At 42.1% G+C, this 27532-nt stretch overlaps 1 protein-coding gene across 2 annotated transcripts in view; it reads left to right on the forward strand.

Moving 5' to 3' along the window:
- The window catches only part of LOC117553445 (melanopsin-A-like), a 51346-nt gene that overhangs the window by 13079 nt on the left and 10735 nt on the right, over positions 1–27532 (forward strand). The window contains exons 2-4 of one of the 2 annotated variants that reach the window (XM_034227370.1): positions 14308–14450; positions 20328–20461; positions 26088–26291. In XM_034227370.1, the coding sequence (XP_034083261.1) occupies positions 14314–14450; positions 20328–20461; positions 26088–26291 (475 nt within the window). In that variant the 5' untranslated portion in view covers positions 14308–14313. Of the gene's footprint in view, positions 1–14307; positions 14451–19193; positions 19645–20327; positions 20462–26087; positions 26292–27532 lie in introns of those variants that run through there. The other variant, XM_034227369.1, reaches the window with a different exon arrangement.

Raw genomic sequence — 27532 nt, forward strand, 5'->3', positions numbered from 1 at the left:
TTTTGACTCCCACAAGTGTTCAGGTTTAACTCCTGAAAAGGGTTAAAGATTAACTCCAAGAAAAGAGTAACTTTAACTCTGCCGTTGAGTTTATTCGATGGTCTCACATGTACACTCAAATGTAGTTGATTTTAACTCTGAGGGAGTTTATTCAAAAGGCCAGAATTTGCTGTGTGTGCAGTATTCTTAACAGACTGGATAGCAGCAGACAATAGAAGGCTTATTACAACCAGAAGAGACATGAGACTTTTATTTTTTAGAGACTTGAGACTTGACTTGGACTCGTGACCAAAGACTTGAGACTTGATCAAGTCTCACCCCACAAAGACTTGAGACTTGACTTGGACTCGTGACCAAAGACTTGAGACTTGACTTGGACTTGCAAAAAAAGACTTGTGAACATCTCTGACGCTAACACACAACACTAAACACGGATCACACAAGTTCTAACAAGTCTAACGTGTCCACGACACAGGAGCAAAATGAGTGAAGCATCTGATCGCAGCAGAGCCTCCAGAGTGATTGCTGTCCCCAGGCTTTGTAGTGTCATCTCCGGCAGGTGTGCGCTGGGATGGCTCGGGGATTGGAGCTCGTCGGGCCCGGCGTGCTCCAATCAGTGTCCTCGGAGGCGGACCAGGAGATGGCAGCCAATGACGTTGGGGCAACTACACAGCTCATTCACATACATAAACACCAAAACAGAATTACAAGGACCAGAGAGGCGACAGCCGTCACGGCCCACTTAAAGATCAAATGCAAAGATTTTTTTATAATTGCCAGTAAAATTGAAATCATATAGCTACAACACTATCTAAGATAATGCAGTATTAAAATCGGAGATAATATGCGTCTGGCAATGCGCAATATTTATTTTGTTCAACCCCCAACACCAAGTCCAACGATTTATTTCTCAGCCGCTCGTCTCCGCAAGATGGCGTCGCGTGACGTCAGAGTGGCCAAACATATTTCCACCTTGCTTATCGCTCACAGCTGCTTCCGCCGATAGTACAACTTAGTTTCGTTATCATGTCTGATTCTGAGTAGACTATAGACTAAAAGCTTTAGGAATCCAAACTATAACATATAATAAGTATGTATCAAGATTGATGCAAAACAAGTGAAATTTGACCTTTTTAGAGAGGTTTAGAAAAATAAAGTCCAGGCGACCTCTGGGTAATTTGGGAACCATCAGTTCCATTTGAACTTTTTCACTGTAAAAATCATTTTATTACTTTGAATTATCACTATAGGTATTCATTCCATCCAAATACAACTGTTGTGAAAAAAAAATAAAACATACTCTGTTATCCTCTTAGCCCCACGGACCCGAAATTGCGTCATTTGCAGGAAACGACGTCTAAGAAACCTTAATATTTAATAAACTATGAATATTTTATATCCATATAATGGGAAAAAACTCATTTAACTGATCTTTTTCATTTAAAAAAAACAAACAAAAAACACAATGCTTACAGTGAGCCTCTGAATTAGCCCAGAGCGAAAAATGCTAACCTATTACTGCACCGAAAATCACTCCTAGCTCAGTTATTACTTATCCTAGCTCCACATCCAACACATCGTTTATGATCGTAAAGACACAGAATCTAACGGTGCCCACCTCAACACTGAAAGATACAAACTCGCGAGGTTATCAACAAAAACGTACATCAAAACAAGTGGCGCTAGGTACTAACATGAGCTAGGCTTACCTTCCTCTTTGTCTGGTCTAAAATGGCATTAAAACGATAAAAACGATGATGTAGTTTATCCATAGGTTAATATCCAATGGGGCTGTGTCCCCTTTGAAATGTTCTGATAATCTATAAGCAATAAAACTGCAATTCCGTTATCTGCTGTCCGCTCTGTGCTCCGTGCGCTTTGAAATCAAATCAAAATGTGTTTACCTCAATTCTTTGGCGTTTCTGCATTGCCCGGCTCTTTCGTTCTTTCGGTTGTTTTTTGTGCTCAAATATGGAGGGGACGGCTCCGGGTTTCAGCCTCCGATGTACTTTAAATGCTTCTCCACCAACAGACTTGACGATGGCAGGATCAACATCGTATGCATCAGACGCGAAGTGGTCAGAGCACAACTTGCTCCATTTTGTCGGCTGCCAGCTAACACGATTCACTAAAATAATCCAGTTTCGGCGGATGATTTTGTCTTGGGGAAATGAATGAAAAATTCTCCCAGATCCCGCACTGTTCGTACATCCGAAAGCACAACAATAACCCATGTTTTGTGTGATTTCGCGGATATAATTCAGAGTTTTCTGCACCAGTCATGAGCGAAAAACACCGCTGACATGTGAACAGCGCACGAGACTGCCGAGTCGGGATATTTGGCCCAGAGACTGTTTGGCCACAATGACGTCACGCGCGCGGAGGCTGCTGGGAATGACATGTCAGAAATTCAGACGGCTTTGGGTCGAGTTTTGTATCAATAAAAAGCTTTTTTTCGGGTGTATTATCTCGATTTAAATAAAATAAAAAAATACAGGCAGTCTTAAAAACAACATTTCTATAAAAATGTAGCATATTTGGAAGCTTTGCATTTGACCTTTAAGAATCAAAAATGTTTTCGCGGCCCACATTCAACCATAAACAATACCGAGGCTAAATAAAGTTCTGATTGGTCAATTCAGAACATGTGACATGTTGTAAATCCAGTAGAACAGACCGCTGTCAAGGACTGTAATGACCGTTGCTAAGGACTGTAATGACTGTTGCTAAGGAGGATCAAGATTTTCCACACAAATCATAATGTTTTGCAAATCATTGGGCGGCAAATATTGAATTTACATTTACACCCTTCAATATTTTATTTGGGCTTTTAGATGAAGACCGCACACAGTTAATAAATACAACTATTCTTCTGGCTAAAATACATATTTTTAAAAGTCAATCAGGGAGTAATCTTAATTGAAGGTGTTTGAAGAGTAGATTAAAAATGTAATTCCTTTTGGAAAAGATTATTGCCACAAAAAAACACACACACACACACACACACACACGAGTTGTGCAGGAGTTTAGTCAGATGTGGCGTGGGAAGCTTTCAAGGCTAAGTCATGAAAAGAAAAGACCCACACACACATATATTTTAATTAATTGATGCAGCCATCGTTGACTCGTTATCTTTTAAGTAACAGGCGCAACGAATGACACATTTCTTTCAGCATTTTACAGATTGTTTCTTTTTCAGTTGATGAACTGGTGTTCAAACGGGTGTTAAACTGATTTGAATTGGTGTTAAAATGGTGGTTAACTCGTGATAAGCTGGCTGTGCACTATTGATTAACTGGTGATTAACTGGAGGTAAACTGGTGGCTAATTGGCAGTTGTTCGGTGGTTACTGTCGCTAAACTTACTTTAAACAGCTGGTAAAGTAGCACTTAACTTGAGGTAAACTAGTGGCAAAAGGGTGTTTAAACTGGTCTTACACTGGTGTTAAACTGGTGGTTAAATGTGGCATTCTGTTTTTCCTCAAGACAAAGAAACAGAGGAGACATTCAGAGAGCAACCACAGAAGAAGAATCCCCTTGGATCCCCCTGTTTTGGCACTTTGCAATCAACAAAAAGCAAATAAACCTGTAGGATTCACACTCGCTCTCTCACACACACACACACACACACACACACACACCACACACACACACACACACACACACACACACACACACACACACACCACACACAACATGTATACATCACTTCAGGGGACATTACATTGACTTACATGCATTTCCTGGAGACTTGTCCTAACCTTAACCATAACCAACACATGCCTAACCCTAACACTTAACCTTACCCTAATCCTAAACCTAACCAAGTCTTCACCCTAAAATTAATGATTCCCCTTATGGGGACCTCCAATTTGTCCCCATAAGGGAGGCGAGTCCCCACACGTGACTGTAAACAGATTTAGGTCCCCACAAGTATAGTAATGCTAGACCACACACACGCGCACACACACACACACACACACACACACACACACACACACACACACACACACACACACACACACACACACACACACACACACACACACACACACACACACACACAGAGGGGCTGAGGGGAACTTGAACTGACAGATAATGCTGCCACCTCTTATTCTTCCATCATGCTTCTGTCGCCTCAGTCTCTTTATTCTGCTGATGGTGGTTGAGCTGAAGTCACAGTCGACACACACACAGAGACACACACACACAGTGACACACACACACACACACACACAAACAGACACATACACACAAACAAACATACAAAGGTCACACTAAGAAATACACAGAAAACAACGAACAAGCACACAAACAAACAAAGACGATGCGTTATTTATGAAGTTTATTATATTTTAATGCAAAATCTGAAAAGTAACTTAAGCTGATGTGGGGAGAAACAATGGTTAATTGACCTTTGATATGTAGTGGCTAAGAAGTATAAGGTGACATTAAATGGAAATACCTTCATCTTCGATATACGTAATGAATAAATCATCACATTATTCATTCGTTTGGAGGAAAGAGAGCTTTCAGAAGATTTGGTGACTTTCAGACGACATTATGAGCTAGAGGTCTCTGGAAAAACATCATCATGAGGTTAAGATAATATAGATGAAACTGTAATTACATCCAGAGGGATTCAGGCTGTAATCACAGTGAGGGGTAATGCGGGTCAGCTTCATTCATGTGTTACATAATTAAAGTAGGAATGTATTCCTGTACGCTGATCCAATTTATATCCAGCTGCTCTGGAAGGTGACACATAATCAAATAGTATTTAATCAATTTTTACAACCTCTTTTCATTTATTATGAGATATAACTTTATGGTAATTTTGCAGATACAAGCAAAGAAATGCAATGAGCGTCTTACCACACGTGCATGGACTAATGTACTATATAAATTACATGAATTGATGAATATTTAACAATCATACATGTACAGTAGAAGCTCCTTCCAACACAACATGGGACTGCAGATGTTCCTAATGAGAAGAAACGACCTGCAAGTGAAGCTAGAGTTAATTAGCATTTTCTCGTTTGTCTCTAATTATCTCATGTTCACTTCCTGCAGAAATCATGCACACCAATCACAGCTTTAGCAACTTTGGGAAGACGGTCTAGTTTTCTGTTTGTATTTGAGATTCAGTTTATTTGACTTAATGAAGACACCACATATTTTATAGAATTTGAATTTAGCATTTTAGTAACTTCAGGTCTAAATAAACCAAACATATATTTAATTTGAATATATTATTTTCAAAATAAAAGGCTGCAAGACAGACTTTTTGCTTGATGTGTAGTTAGTAATATGTCTTGTTTGGTTGCACATTTTTGTCTGGGATCGACGCTAGTGTTGGATCAAAAGTGAATGGCAATATGAAACTGTAGGGGCGCCAAATCACAAAAAATACAGAATCCTACATTATGTTTTTTTGTATATAGTGTATATAGTGCCACAGTCCTAAAACCCGGAAGTAAGTTAGCATTTTACCACTTCCGGTTCCTTCGACAAAAAGCAATGCAATTTCTCCAGGGTTTTGGAAACTAGCTGAAATAAGGTCTGTGTTTGAGACACATTGAAGACACAAATCACGTTTTGTTCTACGACATTAAACACATCAGCAGTTACCCCACTGGTGATTTCTGAAGAGTTTACGTGTCTGAAAAACGATGGTTGTTAACAAGTGGCTGAATAGGACTACAGAAGTTGTCCAGGCCGTCATTACACCGAACACGTAAACACTAAGTTAGTTTGTCCTGTTCTGCTTGAAAGCAAGTTCCTGCCTCCTGCAGACTGTTCAAACAAACGCTTCAACTTGTACCATTTACAATCTGTATGTTTGAATATGGATCTTAAGTTGGCGTGACGTTGAAGCAGCGACCCTGCTGTAGTTCCTTTATAGCATGACGTTAGCATTTTGCTTCTGGCGACTAGATTTATGATTACAACATTTTAAAAGTAGGGTAGACACGTGGCTGAACAAAACGTGATCCGTCTCTTAAATGTGTCTCAACCACAGACCTTATTTCGAGCTATTTTCCAAAATCCTATGGAGAAATTGCATTGCTTTTTGACGAAGGAACCGGAAGGAGTTTACATCCGGGTTTTAGGACGCGTCACTGCGGTTCTCTTGAGGCGAAGTCCCTCCCTTTCCGGTGGAGCTCCATGACATGTGGCTGAACAAAACGTGATCCGTGTGTGTCTCAACCACAGACCTTATTTCCAGCTATTTTCCAAAATCCTATGGAGAAATTGCATTGCTTTTTTGTAGAGAGAACCGGAAGGAGTTTACTTCCGGGTTTTAGGTTCTATTTAGCCTTTATTTAACCAGGAAAGTGTAATTGAGAATACAAATCTATTTTGCAAAAGAGTCTTGGCCAAAATAGGCAGAAGCAGAGCTATAAAACACAAATTAAAAACAATAACAGAGAATATATATTCTCTCAATCAGGAACATCATCATAAAAAGCGTGTATGTCGCTTGAAGCCAATGAATCGAACCGAAACTGTTCAAGTTGGGGGGGATAACGAGACAATATCATCATAGCTGCGAGGTCAGTGGGTTGTTAACCTGACAGAGTTCACATCCATTAGGAATATTCTTGTGCTGAGATTTCCCGCGCTGCTGAACGTCCTTGAACGTGACAGAAAACATCAGTGTCTGTAACAACTCATAACAACACAGGGTTTCCCACACATAGACTATACTTGGGCGGGCCGCCCAGGTATATTAACGGCCGCCCAAGTATATTTCGCGACCCATTTTTAAAAAAAAAAAATGTATAAGTTTTTTTTGTATTTTTTTTTTTGTATTCGTCCGTGACCACGACGCCATCTGCGATCGATTAACTTGTGGACAATGATCCCTCGCTCCCTTGCTCTGATCTCGCCTCGTTAAGTGGCCTGCCTCACACAGGGTGACTGGCTGTCTACATCAGGGTTGCCCACACTTTTTGGGCTGGTGAGCTACTTTTGAAATGACCAGCTCACCGAGGTCTACCAACCAAAAATAAAATCCCAAATTGCAAGGGTTGCTGAATAACACGTTTTATTTATACATGGGATAATAGGGCTGCAACAAACGACTAATTTGATAATCGATTAATCTATCGATTAATGAAACGACTAATCGACTATTCAGACTATTACTGTATGCCTTGCACAATTTCTCAAACCCTCTTGTTTAGCCATCAACTTTTAGATTTAGCTTGAGGTTGTTTTAGGCATGTGGAAACTAACAATGAAGACAATAAATACTTGATTCAAAAATACATATATTATTAAATTAACAAATTGTGAACAAAACTAACATTGCTTTTTATTTAAATTAAATAAATAATATTTCACATCAAAAGAAACAACAATGTTTTAACAAATCGTATTAAATAATGTGATGACAGAACTGTGAACAGAATAGCTGAAACTTTAACAAAATAAAGAGTAACTCAGTTTCCTCTCATCATTAACCCATGTTTGAATCATTGAGTTAACTGCGTGTGTTGCTGCTAGCATACATAACACCTGACGTGGAAACGTTACTCGTGGATGGGGCTGCAGAGCTGCTAGAAAGACGGTCGAACCCGGTGCATTCCTCCGTCTGGATGTGGTGCACTTTTGCTAAATGTTTGACACATTGCTCGTGTTACCGCCCTCACATGCTGAACTCTCTTGGCAAGGAGCATTGTCCACCTCAAGACGGGTAACATTTAACCACACCTTGGAGCGCTTCTCTCCGCCATCTCCTCCGTGTGTTGCTGCATGTAGCAGCCGCGTGTGTGTAAACTGCCCCGCCCCCTCGCGCACAGACGGGGGAGAGAGATCTCGTCTCGATTGGAAAGATCGAAAATACACCGACATTTGTTTGTCTTTGTGCATGTTAGAAACGAGTTGGCGACACTAAGATTGCGAGATAATATTTGTGTAGCAATAATACATGACCTTTCTCTTTCTCAACTCGCTACTCGGAGGGAAGTCGCTGCTATGCCTTGTGAACACTCCGATAATGCCTCTCCACGTTACCTTTCTTTGGCAGAGCGACGCTTGCTTTACAAATAAGGCAAATAACCTTTGAATGTGACATCACAAACAAACATTCTTCCTCCCATTCTGGGTGGAAGTGGTTTGTCTTTAGCTTCTTGCTCGGTCCCGCACTCATTTTGTTGTTTGTCTCTTGTTTGTCTCTTTAACTTAATTTGAGTTTTCCCGGCACTTGACTGATTTTGTATCGCTTTGCATTCTGGGTTAACAGACTGGAAAGCGATAGGTCGCTTTTTCTGTCAATCAAGTAAACTCCTGAATTAAGTGGCAGGGAGGCCAAGGGAGGAGGGATCAAAACCTGTTTTGTCTATTTTAACGGAACAGGATTTTTTTTTTATGAATGACTCGCGATCTACCAGCATTGCCCCCGCGGTCCGACGTACTGGGCACCTCTGGTCTACATGATGTGGCCTGCCAACATGGCCACTGTCATAGACAGGGTCGGCGTCATGGGGGGTCATTCGCGGGCCATGCCCCCCCAAATGAGTCACTGTGCCCCCCCAACGCAGGGTGGGCAAGCCTTGTCACTTTGCCGATTTTTTCTTTTTTTATCATATAGGCTAAGTGAAAACGTTTCCACTAAAGGTTTTTTGTGTGAAATACATCAGAAATAAATAATACAAATATAAAACACAGCCTGAGGTGTGCTCACTGCTGCTCTCTGATTGGTGTGTTGCTTGACCAATGACCCCCGACCTTTTTTTTGTTATCATTACGTGGCTGAGTGTTTAGATGAAAGCCCAGTGGCGATCTGTTAATCTGTTACACTGATTATACAGTAAAGCCATCAAAAATAATATGATATACAGTACAGTACAAGTACATGGGTCTCTGTGTTTCATTCAAGCTCTGTGTGTGTGTGGCACGAGCGCATTTTGTGAGTGCGCGAGCGGTAACGTGGAATGTTGTGGTTAGCATCTGGTTAGCTAGCTATGCTAACGGATATAAAGGGCTGTTTCTACACCAAGGTGGAGGAGAGTCCTCTCCTGTCAGACTGAGAGGATCGTATAACGTCAGCTCAGTGAGGTAAGGACTCTCTCAGTGTTTAGATAGTTCACTTTAGTGTAAGTTATCTCAGTGGGTCTCAAACGGTTTGGTCACCATTTATGTAAGTATTTTCGAGGAATACCTTTATATGATCATTATAGTTATTAAAGAGAGAATAAATGAAAAACGGGTATGAAATACTATAGGACAGTAACACAAGAATACAGTTTAAAAGGGGAATGATTATTGAAATATCCATAAAGAAAAAGTACATCTGTTTACAGTTGTGTTTCATATGGATGTTGAGAGATGTATCCATAGATCTCTTCACTTTGCTCTCAAAGTGCACCAGATTGATGCATTTAACTTCAATATTTTAAAAATAATCTTCCCGGGGGAGCATGCCCCCAGACCCTCCTATAGGAGGTTAGGTCCACCCCCACCTAAAACATGTTCACATGGATAGGATACTAAATACATTTGCACACTTTTTATATGATGGCCTATGTCCATATCAAATCAAATCAAGTTTGATTTATATAGCACATTTTTCAACGATTTTTGGTCGAGCCAAAGTGCTGTATATACAGTATAATACAAAAATAACCTACAGTAAAGACACTTTACAGCAAATACAACAGCACAGTTTGTGCAGAATATCAGTATGAGAAAACGACACCCTCTGTCCTTATATGTTTCTGTTTTGGTGGTCGTGCCACAACCGTGCATGTATGCACAAGTCATAGGTGCACTATACAATAGCACTACACCCCTGCAATGTGTGTGAAAGACAATAGACTTTACAGCATGTTTTTTTAAATTGAAGTTGCGTTGGTGTTTGTGTGTTGGTTGTTGACGGCAGTGTGTGACCCCCCTTGGTAAATGATTGCCCCCCCCCATTCAAGTTGTTCTAGAGCCGACCCTGGTCATAGAGATCATAAATCAAAGCCCTTGATTGGTCTCTGTGTGTCATTCAAGCTCGGGATAACCTCAGCTCAGGTGAGGTAAAGGACTCTCTGAGTGTTTAGATAGTTAACTTAGTTTAAGTTCTCAGTGGGTCTCAAACGGTGTGGTCACCATTTATGTAAACACATATTTCCATTTGAGAGGGTAGTGATTGATCTAATGGATAGTGAGGTGGGCTGAAGATCGGAAGGCTGTGAGTTCAAATCCCGCCAGGAACACCACCACTAGTGTGCCCTTGAGTGCCATCTTTACGCAAAATGATTATACAAAATGAAAACTTTTTTTTTTTGCGCACCCAACACCCCCCCCCCCCCGCCACCGGCCGCCCCCCGCCCGCTGCCACCACCCGCCCAAGTATATTTCAGATCTGTGGGAAACACTGCAACATGTTGTGTATCTACACCTGCAGTATGTGTAAACAACTTGAATGCAACTGTTAATTTCTATGCAATTCGTCATAAATGATAACATGTTGCATTGGTTTGTACAGAATGCGTGGTTTGCACTTTTTTAAATTACATTTCCCCGTGCTTGTTGACGTTCGGGGGATTAAAAAGTTCAAAAATGATCAATCCCTCCAATATCTTAAAGGTCCCCTATTATACTGTTTTTCATCAATATATCACAGGTCTCAGATATATACAGAGCCTGTCTCTGATTGGCTGAAACACCAAACAGATAATTGCAGCATTACCCATAATCCCCTCTGTTTCAGCCCTGTTTCCAAAGTGCTGATTCTCTGTCTGTTACTTTAGATGAAAATAAGGAGCCCCTCCCCACGCCCCTCTGAGAGATGTTTGGTTACAAAGAACTCAATGGTGCTCTAGGAGGAGATTCAGGTGATAAGGGGGGGGGGGGGGGGGGGGTTACCTTGGTTGCTGATTGGCTAATGGTTACACAAGACAACAAATCGTTATGACATCACAAAGTGGCCAAAATCTGATCAGCTCATTTTCAGACAGGTTTTTATAGAAATGGATCAAAAAGAGAGAGAATCTTTGTTCCTGAAACTTTCAGAGTCTCTTTACACAGAGGGGACACATGTTGATGTAGAAGAGACACGAAGAAGAGGGGACACATGTTGATGTAGAAGAGACATGAAGAAGAGGGGACACATGTTGATGTAGAAGAGACATGAAGAAGAGGGGACACATGTTGATGTAGAAGAGACATGAAGAAGAGGGGACACATGTTGATGTAGAAGAGACGTGAAGAAGAGGGGACACATGTTGATGTAGAAGAGACATGAAGAAGAGGGGACACATGCTGATGTAGAAGAGACATGAAGAAGAGGGGACACATGCTGATGTAGAAGAGACATGAAGAAGAGGGGACACATGTTGATGTAGAAGAGACATGAAGAAGAGGGGACACATGTTGATGTAGAAGAGACATGAGGAAGAGGGGACACATGTTGATGTAGAAGAGACATGAAGAAGAGGGGACACATGTTGATGTAGAAGAGACATGAAGAAGAGGGGACACATGCTGATGTAGAAGAGACATGAGGAAGAGGGGACACATGTTGATGTAGAAGAGACATGAAGAAGAGGGGACACATGTTGATGTAGAAGAGACATGAAGAAGAGGGGACACATGCTGATATAGAAGAGACATGAACAAGTGGATTTTGCATAATAGGTGACCTTTAAATCACATCAAATAAGTAGTTTTTTCCGTTTTTACCGTTTGAAGCCCCCAATGAATGCAGGATGTAGAAATGTAAAAAGGTCATTGTGGTATAGCTCTGGTTCCAAGCTGCCGTGATTCTACATGCAGTTAGAGAGGCAGCAGGGAGGAAACATCATGTGAGGGTGAGGCTCAGCAGGATCTTTAGTGACAGGCGGAGATAATGCTGACAGATTTCTGCGACCTTGAAGCAGAAACACTCGCTGCTGACGAGATGGAAAACATTCAGATAATAAGGAGACTGCGGGAACGCTGTGATTTACATGTTAATATGTTTCGTCTAATGAATGTGACTTAAAGGGGACCTATCATGCAAAATGCACTTTGTGATGTCTTTTATACATAAATATGTGTCCCCGGTGCGTCGGGGAACTCACGCAGCATCAGAAAATAAAACCCTTTCTCTTTTCCTCCGTACCCAAATCTTTTAAAAACGGGGGTACAACGAGCGGATACAGATTTGCTGCCGATATGACGTCAAATTGGCGGCGGACCCACAGAGATTTGCTATCAGAAACAATGCCTGACGTGTTTTGGACGTAATCTCGTCTTTGTTTACATTAGCAAGCCTCGCTAACACTCAGAGCTAACCTGTGCTGGAGAGCACATGTGTTTAAAAAGCAGGACATTAAAAAAGGAACTCACCTTGTGATAAACGTGAGAGAGAAAAAGCATTTGAGCTCCATACTGTTTCAGAGATAATCCTTGATGTGGTTTAGAACAGGATGGCGTTTTATCACAGCAGAATTTAACTTTATCTCCGGTAGAATTATGATCAGGCATTAGCTCCACCTCCTCTTTTTATTTTTTTCAAGCTAAGGACCCAAAATCCGCATTTCTCTAAAACTCACACAGACGAACCCGACTGTTGTGTCGCCTCACGTCTCCTGCGTCTTGGCCAACAGTCGCACTGGAACACACCGCAAAGACTTCAGCCGACGGCCAAGAAGCAAGCACGTACGAACTGCGCATGCGTTAGTGGCAATAACTCTCCTTACCAGCAGGCGGCGGTAGTGTGTATTTGTCTGCACGCACATTGCTGCATAGCTGAATTGATTATATGTCAACAATTATATAATCCTCGGTCTTCAGCTCCTTGATTGGGAATATTTTCTGATTTGTGTTCACTACTTTACGACAGAAAATGTAATATATTTGAGTTGTGCACAAAAACTGGACATTTTAGGACGTAATTTTGCACTTTCGGAAGCTGAAACTTGAAGGGAATTTAAGGTTTCAAAGGTTAAAAGAAGAAGTGCAGCCTTTTGGATAATTTTTCTGACAAAAATGTACACTGATTGAAAGCGACTTTTACTTCAGGTTTAGTATTTTAGCTTGCTGTGAGGCTGCAGACAGTGTTTGTCCTTCAGCAGGCAGGGGTTTGTTTGTTTCTGTCACAATATGTCTGACTCCATCACTGTCACTGCGTCCTTCCATTTCTTTTGACTTTTTCTTGTTCTTCTTCTACTTCTTATTTAATATTGACTATTTATTCACAGCTGTGAGCACAAAAGAACAACAACTTATGGCCCATTTAAACTGAAATACAGTGGAGCTGACTCATGGTTTAATGGGTCACTGCAGCATCAACATTGTGTGTGTGTGTGTGTGTGTGTGTGTGTGTGTGTGTGTGTGTGTGTGTGTGTGTGTGTGTGTGTGTGTGTGTGTGTGTGTGTGTGTGTGTGTGTGTGTGTGTGTGTGTGTGTGCGTGCACTGTTTAGTGTTTACATTGACTTTGACATTAATTCAGGTCGGATGAAACTGTGCTTCATTACATTTGGACTTCCTACTTAAATCAAAGACACAAGCAGCGCTGATGATATTAAATTGTTCACTCTTCATGTCTCTTATTTCCGTGGCCCTTACGGTCAGAACACTCTTATTCCATTTTAATTCCTCTTCCTGTGTTTATGTATAACACACAAAAGCCCATTTATTTTACAAAATATTCTAGTGTTTTTCAGAACATCTCTTGCCACCCGTCAAATTAACCATTATATAAAAAGCATTCAAAGTGTCATGAAGGCATGAGAAAAGATGGCGAAATCCTCCATTTTGATTGACATTCCTCTCAGTGAGAAACCAACATCTCCCTAATCACCAGCTCCCAGCCTTATTCTTTTTGAAAGTGTAATATGGCACATCATCAGTAACATCACTGTTACTAATGAACTCTCAGATATCTGCGTGCCGTCTCTCCGTTTCCACGTTAACCGCATAAATTACTGCAGAAATATCTGAAACAGCCAATCAGAGATGGAGGTTAATCAGAGCGGCCGCCTGTTTAATCTCACTGAGAAGCAGGCTTCAGATTTAATTAAAATATGGATTCTTGACATTTACTTAAGGGTAGAAAGAGATAAGTTATTCAACATGAATGTGATCTGTAGGACTGTTTATCAACCATATGACATCATTAGATATATGATCCATGTGGACCAAAATCCATATAGATTTAACACAAAAAGTAAGGAAATGTGGGTTTGGTAGATTATTTCTTTGTTGTAACAATGCTTTTTGGCAATACATTTTATACCGTTGGAAAGCCTGTTTTCTTACCTTTCAAATGGTGCTGTGAAACTGAAGCTTCGTCTCTTTTCTCACTTCCTGTTTTGTCCACCAGGTGGCGATGGCGCACGAGGCTCCGCACCCGTTCCCCACGGTGGACGTTCCCGACCACGCGCACTACACCATTGGCTCGGTCATCCTCGCCATCGGCATCACCGGCATGATCGGAAACCTCCTGGTGATCTACGCCTTCAGCAGGTAGGACTGCCAGAAGTGTTATTCTTCTATTTTTTCTTTAAAGGTCCCCTATTATACTATTTTTCATCAATATATTACAGCTCTCAGATATATACAGAACATTTCTCTGAAGTGTTTGGCTCCAAACACCAAACAGATCATTGCAGCATCCCATAATCCCCTCTGTTTCAGCCCTGTTTCAAAAGTGCTGATTCTCAGGCCCATTTTAAACCGCCCCCTACACCCTACCCCTACACCCTACACCAGGGGTGCCCAACCAGTCGATCGCGATCGACCAGTCGATCGCGGGGAGATTCCCAGTCGATCGCGAGATGTGTCTAAAAATAGAACAACAATATTCGGTTTTATCGTTAATGTCCTATGACATAATCTTCCTGTGCCAGAATAATGCACTTGAACGCATCAAAGCTTTGTGATTGGCCGACGTGACCCCATGTGTGGGCTGGTGGGCACTATTTCGCTGACGTTGTCCGTGTCAACAGGAGTGACAGTCCGCACACACACAAGACCGCAATTATGGCAGAAGCAAAAGAGCCCAAAATATATAATTTTCACTCCGAGTGGGAGGATGATTATTTTTGTATCTATTCCAATTCAAAGTCCATCTGTCTCATCTGCAATGCGAGCGTGGCTTTATCGAAGAAGAGTAATTTAGGAGCACAAACGCGATGAGACGGAATTCCCTCCTAATTCTGCCCTACGCTCCAAAAGGGGAGGGGCCTGAAAGGACAGCTAAATGCACAGCAGTCCATTTTCACCAGGCCCAACAACAAGAGCAAGGCTGCTACCATAGCATCTTATCGTGTCAGTCATGTTCTTGCGAAACACATGAAGTCTTTCAAAGACGGCGAAGTTGTGAAAGAAGCATTCCTGGAGGCTGCCGATGCGCTTTTTGGGGACAGTAAAAAATAACAGTAGCATTTCAACAGGTTTTTGATATAATAAAAACTAAAGTTAGATACCGTTATTAATCAGCTGTAAGTTTGAACTTATTCATTATAATTATTGTACAAAATGGTATAAGAATGCAAACTTAAATTGATTATAGTCTATTATCAATTCAGGTTAAGAAACTAGAGTTGCTTGCATCCTATTTTAAAGGCATTTCTTTTTATACTCTACTAAAATGCAGCAAAAAAAGGGTTTGATTCTATACATTTTTTAGATAATCTTTTTTTATTGCACTTTGGCAGCAGATTCCTGTGTAGCTTCAGATCTGAGTTGTCTTATTAGTAAGCCTAATTTATATTTTTGTAGCAACACTATTTTTATATAATGGCAAAGAAAGGGTTCAGAGTCTTTTCTTTTTTTCCTGTGTCATATGTGGCAGCACTGTTCAATGTTTCTTGAAAACATTACCCACTGTAGTGACGTGTGAATAAACTCCAACTCTGTATCAACAACACTGTTGTGTAACTTCAGTTGAATACTTGTATGTGTGTAGATTAGAAAGAGGTAAGATAAAGGATCTGCAGTATTTTATGAAGTAGTAATCGTACAAAGGTCAGTTTTATACAAGTAGAAGTGTGTATTTATACCTGGTAGTAGGCTGTCAGAAATGGCTACGCCTCTCTATTTGGACTGGTAGATCTCGGCAGACTGGCAACTTTAAAAGTAGCTCTCGGTTCAAAAAAGGTTGGGCACCCCTGCCCTACACCCTACCCCTACACCCTACCCCTCCGTTTGCGCGTTCACACGGAGGGTCCGCCATATTAAGGGCTATTCCAAAGCAACGAGTGTGGAGGGGGAGTGGGCTATCAAGCCCTCAAACAGCGAGTCTGCAGCGATGCTGACTTGAGACCGGTCTCCACTTGACCGGAGTCACGCTGTGTGTGTCCGTCAGGAAACAAGCTGTTAACAAGTAGTTCCAGCAAACATCCACTGATAAATTGCGATGTTAACAACCTCATGATAACCTCATATGTTTTTAACTTATGATCATACCTGTGTTTAGTCTAGAAAAAGGTAAAATTGCGCATTTTATTATAAAGTTGTGTATATTTACAGACCGTTGCAAAAACTAAGACGCTTATAAACATCAGGTTTAAAACTAAAAGAGCTTTGAAACACAATGAAAGATGTTTGGAGTTTTATTTTAGTTCTTAATTTAAACTTTTTGTCTAAGAGATGCTGATTTGAAACCGTTGTTACATACAGTTACGGCATTTCCTGTTTCTGCCGGAGAGAGGGGAGGCCGTCCCAAAGCTTGCTGCTGTATTTACTCCCTCCATCTGACAGGAGGGAGCCTCGTTGAGCTGCAGACGGAGTTCACTCCGCCACGGAGGGGTAGGGTCGAGGGGGTGGTTTGGGATTGGGCCTCCGTCTGTTACTTTAGATGAAAATAAGGAGCCCCTCCCCACGCCCCTCTGAGAGATATTTGGTTAAAAAGAACTCAAAGGTGCTCTAGGAGGAGATTCAGGTGATAAGGAGGGGGGGGGGGTACCTTGGTTGGTGATTGGCTAATGGTTACTCAAGACAAAACATCGTTATGACATCATAAAGTGGCCAAAATCTGATCAGCTCATTTTCAGACAGGTTTTTATAGAAATGGATCAGGACAAAAAGAGAGAGAATCTTTGTTCCTGAAACTTTCAGAGTCTCTTTCCACAGAGGGGACACATGTTGATGTAGAAGAGACATGAAGAAGAGGGGACACATGTTGATGTAGAAGAGACATGAAGAAGAGGGGACACATGTTGATGTAGAAGAGACATGAAGAAGAGGGGACACATGTTGATGTAGAAGAGACATGAAGAAGAGGGGACACATGTTGATGTAGAAGAGACATGAAGAAGAGGATTTTGCATAATAGGTGACCTTTAATTTCTGAGACAAACAAATCTTATTTTCAACTACAACATACGACAACTTCCTGCGCCCAAATAAGGTCGCACGCTTCCTCTGAGCTGTACAAACGTTTTATGCGGCTGTGACTTTGTGTGTGCTCAGGTTGAGTTTGGCTGTGTTTCGATGTGTATCGCTAAACAAGGAAATCACACCTCCACGGAGCTCAGCGCGATTCACAACGTCCCGACTGGTCCCGACCAATCGGAGCACATGGAAGGGGGGGGGCAAGAGCTGCAACGAGCCGTTTAGTGGAGAGAGTGAATACTGCTGAATACACATACTTTACAGAGATGCTGTATGCGAAACCAATGTGAGTTTGGAAAATTGCACAGTATAAATCTATTCTAGTAGACCTCAACAATGGAATTATGATCAGTGGAAATGGCCATGACATGGGACCTTTAACATGTAATAGTACAGTAATATAAATAATTATTGACAAAATGTACATTGCAGATGTTAGCCACATTGGTAAGTTAGCTAAAAAGATACCCATATTAGACAGTTATCATTGCCATTAATTGCCTCGTCAAACTACGAAAACGTTCGTTTGTCACAAAATAAATTACACTTGTTTGACTTAGATTTGAGGGCATGGGCTTGAGCATGATGTAATTATGTTATCTATCACATTCGCTAACCTGTCTGTCTTTAAATTCTTTAAACAGCTCTGGATGCCAGTCGGCGGGTGCTTAGCCAAGTTTGATCTGTTGGGATCTAAAACATGTCTCACAGACAGGCCTCGTGGTGTCCGTAGGCTGGCCCTCACTGTCAGAGATATAGCTCAAATACTTTCCAAACGATAGCTGGGGATTCTGGGTAGTGTAGTGTCTTCTGCCATCCTTCACTCCGAAAAAACATTTGTTCCTCGAGTTGAATCGAAGGGGAAAAATACAAAAGCATTGCACACAATGTAAACCAATCAATGTTGTGTAATTAACAAGGATAATCTGGTGTTTTTTAGTCGATGAGTAGTGCAGATATCACTGTAAAATCAATCGACAGTAAGGGGAATACTTACTTCCGGGTGTACAATTCTCCGTTATCCAATGAGAATGGATGCTCACATTGCCTTTAAGGGCAGTCGACACAAACGAACGCCGTGCTTCCATGAGCGTCCATAGAAGCATATGGACATCCCGGAAAGCTGAAAATGGACGCTAAGGGCCCCCCCTTGCGTTGGAAAAAGCCGACAGGGGACTTGACATAACGTCAACATAGGCCGACCTGGGAGTGAGGATGTGTTGTATTAGCAGGAAGGTACTGTTCCCAAAGCAAAAACTTGATGGAGAAAAAGAACGGAGATAAAGTACACAGGCTGTCCGCGGGGTCTTAAAAAGTAAATAAATCAATTTAGCAAAAAATGAAGGCTATTAAAAAGTATTAAACGGCATTTTCCAAGGTATTGCATTTTGTTTTCAATAAGTACATTGTCCAAAGAGGACTACTAATGACATAATAAAATATAAACAATATATTTAAATTACACAGTTTCCTTTTTGTCACGGCTAGGCAAACCAGTATGAACCCAAAAGCACGACTCGACAAACAAAGTACAAAAGAAAGTCTTTACTGAAAAAAAAAATGGCACTATGTGCTCTCCGTAGGGGTAACAGGGTAAGGTAACAAAAAACACTCTTACGAGGAAAAGGTTAACAGAGTAGTTCCAAAAATGTGAAGGATAAAGTCAATTCCAAAACTCGGTTCTTAGCTCTTAGCAGAAAGACAGGAGCTGCATCTCACTTCGGTTAAATGGATTCCTTGCGTCCCTCACTTGCGTCGTTTCCCTGCGACTAGTCCCTCTCATGCAAGAGAGACGCAAGGAAACCACGAGAAGCAGGGAAATGAGTTTTAAGAGCAATGGGACGTTGTTTCCTCCGGAGCGTCACGTGAAACGACGTCCGTTTGTGATGACGCCGCACAGCTGATCGTCTGACAGCAGCCAGATCAGTGCATGCGCTGCATCGTCCAATCAGTGAGCGATACACAGTAAGGGGGCGGAGCGAGTGTATGAGGATTTCACCAGAGGATGGTCTGGTAGTTCCTCGATTATCGCTCCTCCGTTATCACTCCAAAAATAAGGCCACTGGGACGGTACTCAAGATGGCGCAGACAAATCAACTTCCGGTGATACCGAGCCCGAGGAGCGAGGAAATGAAAAATGACCGAAGTGAGACGCACCCATGGACTTCACGCTGGCTGTCAGGCACATGGGACGAAATGAACTGGCAACAAGACAAGGGAGGCAGAATCTATATACAGGCAGGCTAAGGGGGCACAGGTGCAGACAATTAGGGCGGGGTCGACAATCACAGTGGAGGGAAAACACACAAAGGGAGGAAGTGAGGTAATCTGCAACAAGAAGGAAAGGTTACTACAAAATAAAACAGGATACAAGACTGAACTAAATACATTAACTTGACGAGACACAACACTTTTCTCTTTTGTGCAGGTTTAGAATCAACAAAAGCTGTGCACTCCTTTTGTGAATTTGTGAAAAAAAAGGACCTTTATTTCTTGTAGGCGTTGTAAGTAAGGGCAACAGGTGTCGTGTGTTTGAGGTGTAAACTGTCCAGAGCTTTGTGTGACTCACCTGTGTGATGAACAGGTGTGATGGAGTCACAGTTCTTCTTTTAAATCTGCGGAAAGTTTAACCTTCGACCTGCAGCTGTTACCGACCACACACTGTTTTATCTTCGTATTGATCGCTCTTTACTTTCAGATGTGGCGAGTGTTTATTGATTTTAGAGCTGGAGCAACACAAGTGATTTTTCCATTCAGACTCCTCTTCATGACAAACAGCAACTTCCTGTTTAGTCACAAAAGGAGTGGGCTCTTATTCTGGAAATCTCTGCAGCCATAACAATAGAAATCCTAAAAGGCGTTATTTATAAAACACTTTTAATTGCCACATTCCATAGTAGTGCTTCAAAACATTGACCTAGGATGAAAGCATTTAGACTTCACTGAAATAATATTTGTTGTGTTTATATATAGCACGCTTAATTTGTGTGTGTGTGTGTGTTTCAGGAGTCGCAGTCTGAGGACCCCGGCCAACATATTCATCATTAACTTGGCGATCACCGACCTGCTGATGTGCGTCACTCAGGCGCCCATCTTCTTCACCACCAGCATGCACAAGAGGTGGATCTTCGGAGAGAAATGTGCGCACACACACACACACACATTAATTGTTACTTGTTAGACCCTTTTATCCAAAGCGACTTACATACTCAATACTGTGGGCAATCCCCACAGGAGTAATTTGGGGTGAAGTGTCTCAGGGACACAACGACATGCTGACTGCAGTGGGGTTTGAACCTGTGCCCCCCTGATCCGAACAACCACGGACAATCCACTACGCCACACACACACACACCACACACACACACACACACACACACACACACACGCACACACACACACACACACACACACACCACACACACACACACACACACACCACACACACACACACACACACACCACACACACACACATAGCATGTATACATCACTTCAGGGGACATTACATTGACTTACATGCATTTCCTGGAGACTTATCCTAACCTTAACCATAACCAACACATGCCTAACCCTAACCCTAACCCTTACCCTAACCCTAACCCTTAACCTTACCCTAACCCTAACCAAGTCTTCACCCTAAAATTAATGATCCCCCTCATGGGGACCTCCAATTTGTCCCCATAAGGGAAGCCAGTCCCCACACGTGACTATGTAAACAGATGTAGGTCCCCACAAGAATAGTAATGCTAGACCACACATACACACACACACACTCAGATTCCCTCTGGTGTGATTCAGTGTAAACAGTGGATCCAGAGAGAGACGCTCTGAGGTCAGTTTAATATGAAGGACTTGTTAATTTAATTAAAGTGAGAAATTGGCTCCTCAAAATATTGAATTTCGAATTAAATTATCCCCTGACCTGTGTGCTTTAAAGGGTCAGTTCACACGTTTCATAAAAAAATATGTTTTTTCTTTCTCTTACTTTATTTCTTAGCTTTCGCTTCACAAATAAAGGCATCAAACAGAAAAACATCATATAAAAACGGAAGAAAATGAAAACTCCCTTTCTCCTTTTAACCAGTTCCACTCCTTTTGTTCCTTACCTTTCACAATAAAAGCCCTATAAGGTTACCGGAAGCGGAAGAGATTATTGCGTTTTGTTCTACAACATAAAACACGTCAGTAAATACCCCACTGGTGAATAAATAAACATCATCACGGCCAACATTAGCCGCTTATAGCTTAGCGTTGGTGACGTGAAGTCCTGACCTGTGAACGTGCTGTAGATCCTTTAAAGCTCAACGTTAGATTTTTAATTCAAAAATAATAAAGTGTGTTTAACACTTGTTGCAACTTCCTCAAACTTGCCGGGATAAATAGATCTGATTTTGAATGATCAAAAAATAGATTAGGTTTCAAATCAAATCAAGTTTTATTTATAAAGCACATTTAAAAGCGATTTTTTTGGTCGAGCCAAAGTGCTGTACATGTAATAAAAACACATTACTACAATCACAATAAAAGACAATAAATTACAACAGATATAAAAAACACAGGGAAAAGTCAGGAGTCGTGCTCCGCTCTGACTAGAAGGCCAGGGAGAAGAAGTGTGTCTTAAGAGTAGATTTAAAAACCCCTATGGTCTGGGCCAACCTCACATGGAGGGGCAGAGTGTTCCAGAGCCTCGGGCCAGCTGCTGCGAAGGTTTAGTTTCCTTTTGTCCAGGACGCTGGGCTTTAAAGGCCCAGACACACCAAGCTGACACCAAAGAACTCACACAGACGAACCCGACTGTTGTGTCGCCTCACGTCTCCTGCGTCTTGGCCAACAGTCGCACTGGAACACACCGCAAAGACTTCAGCTGACGGCCAAGTAGCACTTACGAACTGCGCATGCTTGAGTAGCAATAACTCTCCTTACCAGCAGGCGGCGGTAATGTGTATTCGTCATTCAAAAGAGGCAACCGGAAGACAGAGGGTGTTTCTCAATGTCGAGTAAAATCTGTGGTGGAAAATGTAAGGCGGGGCCTCTCATATGACGCACACCTGCACACTTGCTCACCTGTTCCACTCTTCGTTTTCCGAATGCCCAATGAAGTGTTCTTGCCTCGCTTCTGAAGCAAGTGACTCGGAAGACATGTGCTACCAAGCAAGCGTACTCGAGATTGAGAAACACCCAGACTGCGTGATATATATATATATATATATATATACAAACTTCAGCTCTCTGAAGCAGAAAGAAACTATTTAAGCATTGTGGCTGGCAACCTTAAAGTACTACTGCTACCACATTCCATGCATCAGTAATTATAATCCAAGAATATATTAATATTAGGGCTGTCAGTCGATTCAAATAGTTAATCACGATTAATCGCAAATTAATCGCACATTTTTTATCTGTTCTAAATGTACCTTAGAGGAATATTTTTCAAGTTTTTAATACTCTTATCAACATATGAGTGGACAAATATGCTTTATGCTAATGTTTATTATCATTTGAACAATGACAAATATTCTCATTATCGTACAATGTCCCACTGTCTGGCTTCCTGCATAAAGTCAAGTGCTCGGAGCAGTTGTCGGCGAAATGTCGCTCCTCTGTTTTCATTTAAACAGCTCCTTATATCCGTTAGCGCAGCTAGCTAGCACCAGATGCTAACAACAACAATACACGTAAGGTCTCTCTCTCGCTCGAGTCACACATACACACACCCTCCCGGTCCTCCCGATGGCCAGTCGGTGCCTGTCGGTGAGCGTGGAAGTGTGGTCTGCCACAAGCAGGCAGCAGGAGCGGGGCTGTCAGCATCAGCTTGTAGATGGTATTTTAAACTCGAATTTTTATAAAAAAATTGCGTTATTAACGCGTTAACTTGACAGCCCTAATTAATATACAACATTATAATGCTGACAGGCAAATTATGTATCATCATGTACATCTGTATCTTCTGACTTTTATTGTAGTATAGCTAATTTTATCCTCATTCTAATGTTGTGTTATCTAATGGCTGTAGTATGAAGGTACGAAATAAAATTTTGTATTTTGCAGTAGCCGTAAAAAGTGGTTTATTATCAGATGTAGAACTGTGCAATGTAAACTATCGACTACAATACAATAAGATAGAAATAGTAAGTAGCCTTATACAATAAAAATAAATAAATAGCCACATCGTCCAGAGTCCTGTCAAATTACGTGGCAACTGAGTTGGTCTTCGGTTTCTTCATTCCAGATCGCCATGATGTAAAATAAATTCTTGCGTCCAGGTGAGATGAAAATGAAAAATAATAGCCGTCTGTGTGTGCCTTCTTCACTTCCGTTTAGCTTCTCATGCACTGATTCGCTAAGCTGAACAGCCAATCAGAGTGATTTATTTTGCCGACAGCCCCCCGATTCGACATGTTGAATCGGGGGTGGAAGGTGTCGGCACGGCTGAAAAGACACGACGGGGCGGGACACACCAATCTGAGTAGGACGCTCACCGACGGCCAGACATCTATCGACGGCCGAAATCGGCTTGGTGTGTCCGGGCCTTAAGAAACAGATCTCAGAAGTCCTGACTGATGATGATGATCTTGTGTGTGTCTTCATGTGTGTGTCTTCATGTGTGTGTCTCCATGTGTGTGTCTTTATCTGTGTGTCTCCATGTGTGTGTCTTCATGTGTGTGTCTTTATCTGTGTGTCTCCATGTGTGTGTCTTCATGTGTGTGTCTCCATGTGTATGTCTTTATCTGTGTGTCTCCATGTGTGTGTCTCCATGTGTGTGTCTTTATCTGTGTGTCTCCATGTGTGTGTCTTCATGTGTGTGTCTCCATGTGTGTGTCTTCATGTGTGTGTCTTTATCTGTGTGTCTCCATGTGTGTGTCTTTATCTGTGTGTCTCCATGTGTGTGTCTTCATGTGTGTGTCTCCATGTGTGTGTCTTTATCTGTGTGTCTCCATGTGTGTGTCTTCATGTGTGTGTCTTTATCTGTGTGTCTTCATGTGTGTGTCTTCATGTGTGTGTCTCCATGTGTGTGTCTTTATCTGTGTGTCTCCATGTGTGTGTCTTCATGTGTGTGTCTCCATGTGTATGTCTTTATCTGTGTGTCTCCATGTGTGTGTCTTCATGTGTGTGTCTTTATCTGTGTGTCTCCATGTGTGTGTCTTCATGTGTGTGTCTCCATGTGTGTGTCTCCATGTGTATGTCTTTATCTGTGTGTCTCCATGTGTGTCTTTATCTGTGTGTCTCCATGTGTGTGTCTTCATGTGTGTGTCTCCATGTGTGTATCTTTATCTGTGTGTCTCCATGTGTGTGTGTGTCTTTATCTGTGTGTCTCCATGTGTGTCTTTATCTGTGTGTCTCCATGTGTGTGTCTTTATCTGTGTGTCTCCATGTGTGTGTGTGTGTCTTTATCTGTGTGTCTCCATGTGTGTCTTTATCTGTGTGTCTCCATGTGTGTGTCTTTATCTGTGTGTCTTCATCTGTGTGTCTCCATGTGTGTGTGTCTTTATCTGTGTGTCTCCATGTGTGTATCTTTATCTGTGTGTCTCCATGTGTGTGTCTTTATCTGTGTGTCTCCATGTGTGTGTCTCCATGTGTGTGTCTTCATCTATGTGTCTCCATGTGTGTGTGTCTTTATCTGTGTGTCTCCATGTGTGTATCTTTATCTGTGTGTCTCCATGTGTGTGTCTTTATCTGTGTGTCTCCATGTGTGTGTCTCCATGTGTGTGTCTTCATCTATGTGTCTCCATGTGTGTGTGTCTTTATCTGTGTGTCTCCATGTGTGTGTCTTTATCTGTGTGTCTCCATGTGTGTGTCTTTATCTGTGTGTCTTTATCTGTGTGTCTCCATGTGTGTGTGTCTTTCTCTGTGTGTGTCTCCATGTGTGTGTCTTCATCTGTGTGTCTCCATGTGTGTGTGTGTCTTTCTCTGTGTGTGTCTCCATGTGTGTGTCTCCATGTGTGTGTGTCTTTATCTGTGTGTGTCTCCATGTGTGTGTGTCTTTCTCTGTGTGTGTCTCCATGTGTGTGTCTCCATGTGTGTGTGTCTCTATCTGTGTGTGTCTCCATGTGTGTGTGTCTCCATGTGTGTGTCTCCATGTGTGTGTCTCCATGTGTGTGTCTCCATGTGTGTGTCTCTATGTGTGTGTCTCCATGTGTGTGTCTCCATGTGTGTGTCTCTATGTGTGTGTCTCCATGTGCGTGTCTCCATGTGCGTGTCTCCATGTGTGTGTCTCCATGTGTGTGTCTCTATGTGTGTGTCTCCATGTGCGTGTCTCCATGTGCGTGTCTCCATGTGCGTGTCTCCATGTGTGTGTCTCCATCTGTGTGTCTCCATGTGCGTGTCTCCATGTGTGTGTCTCTATGTGTGTGTCTCCATGTGTGTGTCTCCATGTGTGTGTCTCTATGTGTGTGTCTCCATGTGTGCGTCTCCATGTGTGTGTCTCTATGTGTGTGTCTCCATGTGCGTGTCTCCATGTGCGTGTCTCCATGTGCGTGTCTCCATGTGCGTGTCTCCATGTGCGTGTCTCCATGTGTGTGTCTCCATGTGCGTGTCTCCATGTGCGTGTCTCCATGTGCGTGTCTCCATGTGCGTGTCTCCATGTGCGTGTCTCCATGTGCGTGTCTCCATGTGCGTGTCTCCATGTGCGTGTCTCCATGTGCGTGTCTCCATGTGCGTGTCTCCATGTGCGTGTCTCCATGTGCGTGTCTCCATGTGCGTGTCTCCATGTGCGTGTCTCCATGTGCGTGTCTCCATGTGCGTGTCTCCATGTGTGTGTCTTCAGGCTGCGAGCTGTATGCGTTCTGTGGCGCTCTCTTCGGGATCTGCTCCATGATCACGCTGATGGTGATCGCCATCGACCGATACTTCGTCATCACCCGACCTCTGACCTCCATCGGGGTGCTGTCACGAAGACGAGCGTTCTTCATCCTCATGGGCGCCTGGACCTACTCGCTGGCCTGGAGCCTGCCGCCATTCTTCGGCTGGAGTGAGGACACACACACACACACACACACACACACACACACACACACACACACACACACACACATTCTGTTTTAATATTGTAGTCATTTTCTGTCTTTTTGTGTCACTTTTAAGTCATTTTTTAAATGTTGTATGTTGTTGTCATTTTGTGTAATCTTTTGAGTTGTTATCATGTTGTATGTCTGTTTGTGTGTTTGTAGAGTTTTGGGTTTCCTTGTATTCATTTTTTGTTTTTTTGTAGTCATTTTGTGTCTCTTTGTCTCAATAGCCGCTTTCACACCAAGTACTTTGCCGTACGTAGTTCCCAGCACTTAGTCCCGCCGAACTCTTTAGTCCCGGAACTGTCGTAGCAGATCGCGTTCACACCGGAATAAGTCCCTGAGGGAGGATTACGCAAATGAAGCCGCTGACGTCACTTCTTCTTCTTCTTCTTTCTTCTTCTTCTTCTTCTTCTTCTTCTTCTTCTTCTTCTTCTTCTTCTTCTTCTTCTTCTTCTTCTTCTTCTTCTTCTTCTTCTTCTTCTTCTTCTTCTTTACTGGCAGGCCGCAAACAACTTCACGGCGTATACTGCCGCCCGAAGTCTCAGGTAAATCGCCAGAAGCGCAGACACCTCCTCATCACTCCACCGATCCCACGTTTTATTTTGTGTTGCCATAAGTTAGTCTCTCTCCGTTGGTGCGCTGGGCTAATGCTAATAATGCTAATGCGAGCAAATAAAATGGCGGCTTCACAAAACTTTTTACGGGACGTGGTTTGCAATTCGCCCAGCCAATCAGAAATTGGAACCTTTTTCTCCCCAGGAAAGTACTACCTCTCGAGCAGGGACTATCTGGGGGTGAAAAGGTTCGCATGAACTAGGTTCTAGTTCCAGATCTTTTTGGTGTGAACGCAAAATCCCAAGAACTATCCGAACTATTCCTGGGAAAAGTACTCCGGTGTGAAAGCGCCTAATGTTGTATCTCTTTGTGTTTCTTTGCAATCATTTTGTGTCTTATTAATCATTTTGTCTCTCTCTCTGTGTTTTGTATTAATTGTATGTTTTTTGGTACTCATTTTGTGTCTTTGTGTCATTTACTAGTAATTTGACATATCTCTGCGTGTCTTTGTAGTCATTTTGTGTTGTTTTGTTTGTCGTTGATTTTCTGTGTGTGTCTCTTTGGAGTCATGTTGTGTCTTTTTGTGTCATCTTGTAGTAATTTAGTTTTTTTCTTTTACGGCATTTTTGTTTTTTGTACTCCTTTT

This window comes from Gymnodraco acuticeps, unplaced genomic scaffold, assembly GCF_902827175.1.
Source record: "Gymnodraco acuticeps unplaced genomic scaffold, fGymAcu1.1, whole genome shotgun sequence".
Lineage (NCBI taxonomy): Eukaryota > Metazoa > Chordata > Actinopteri > Perciformes > Bathydraconidae > Gymnodraco > Gymnodraco acuticeps.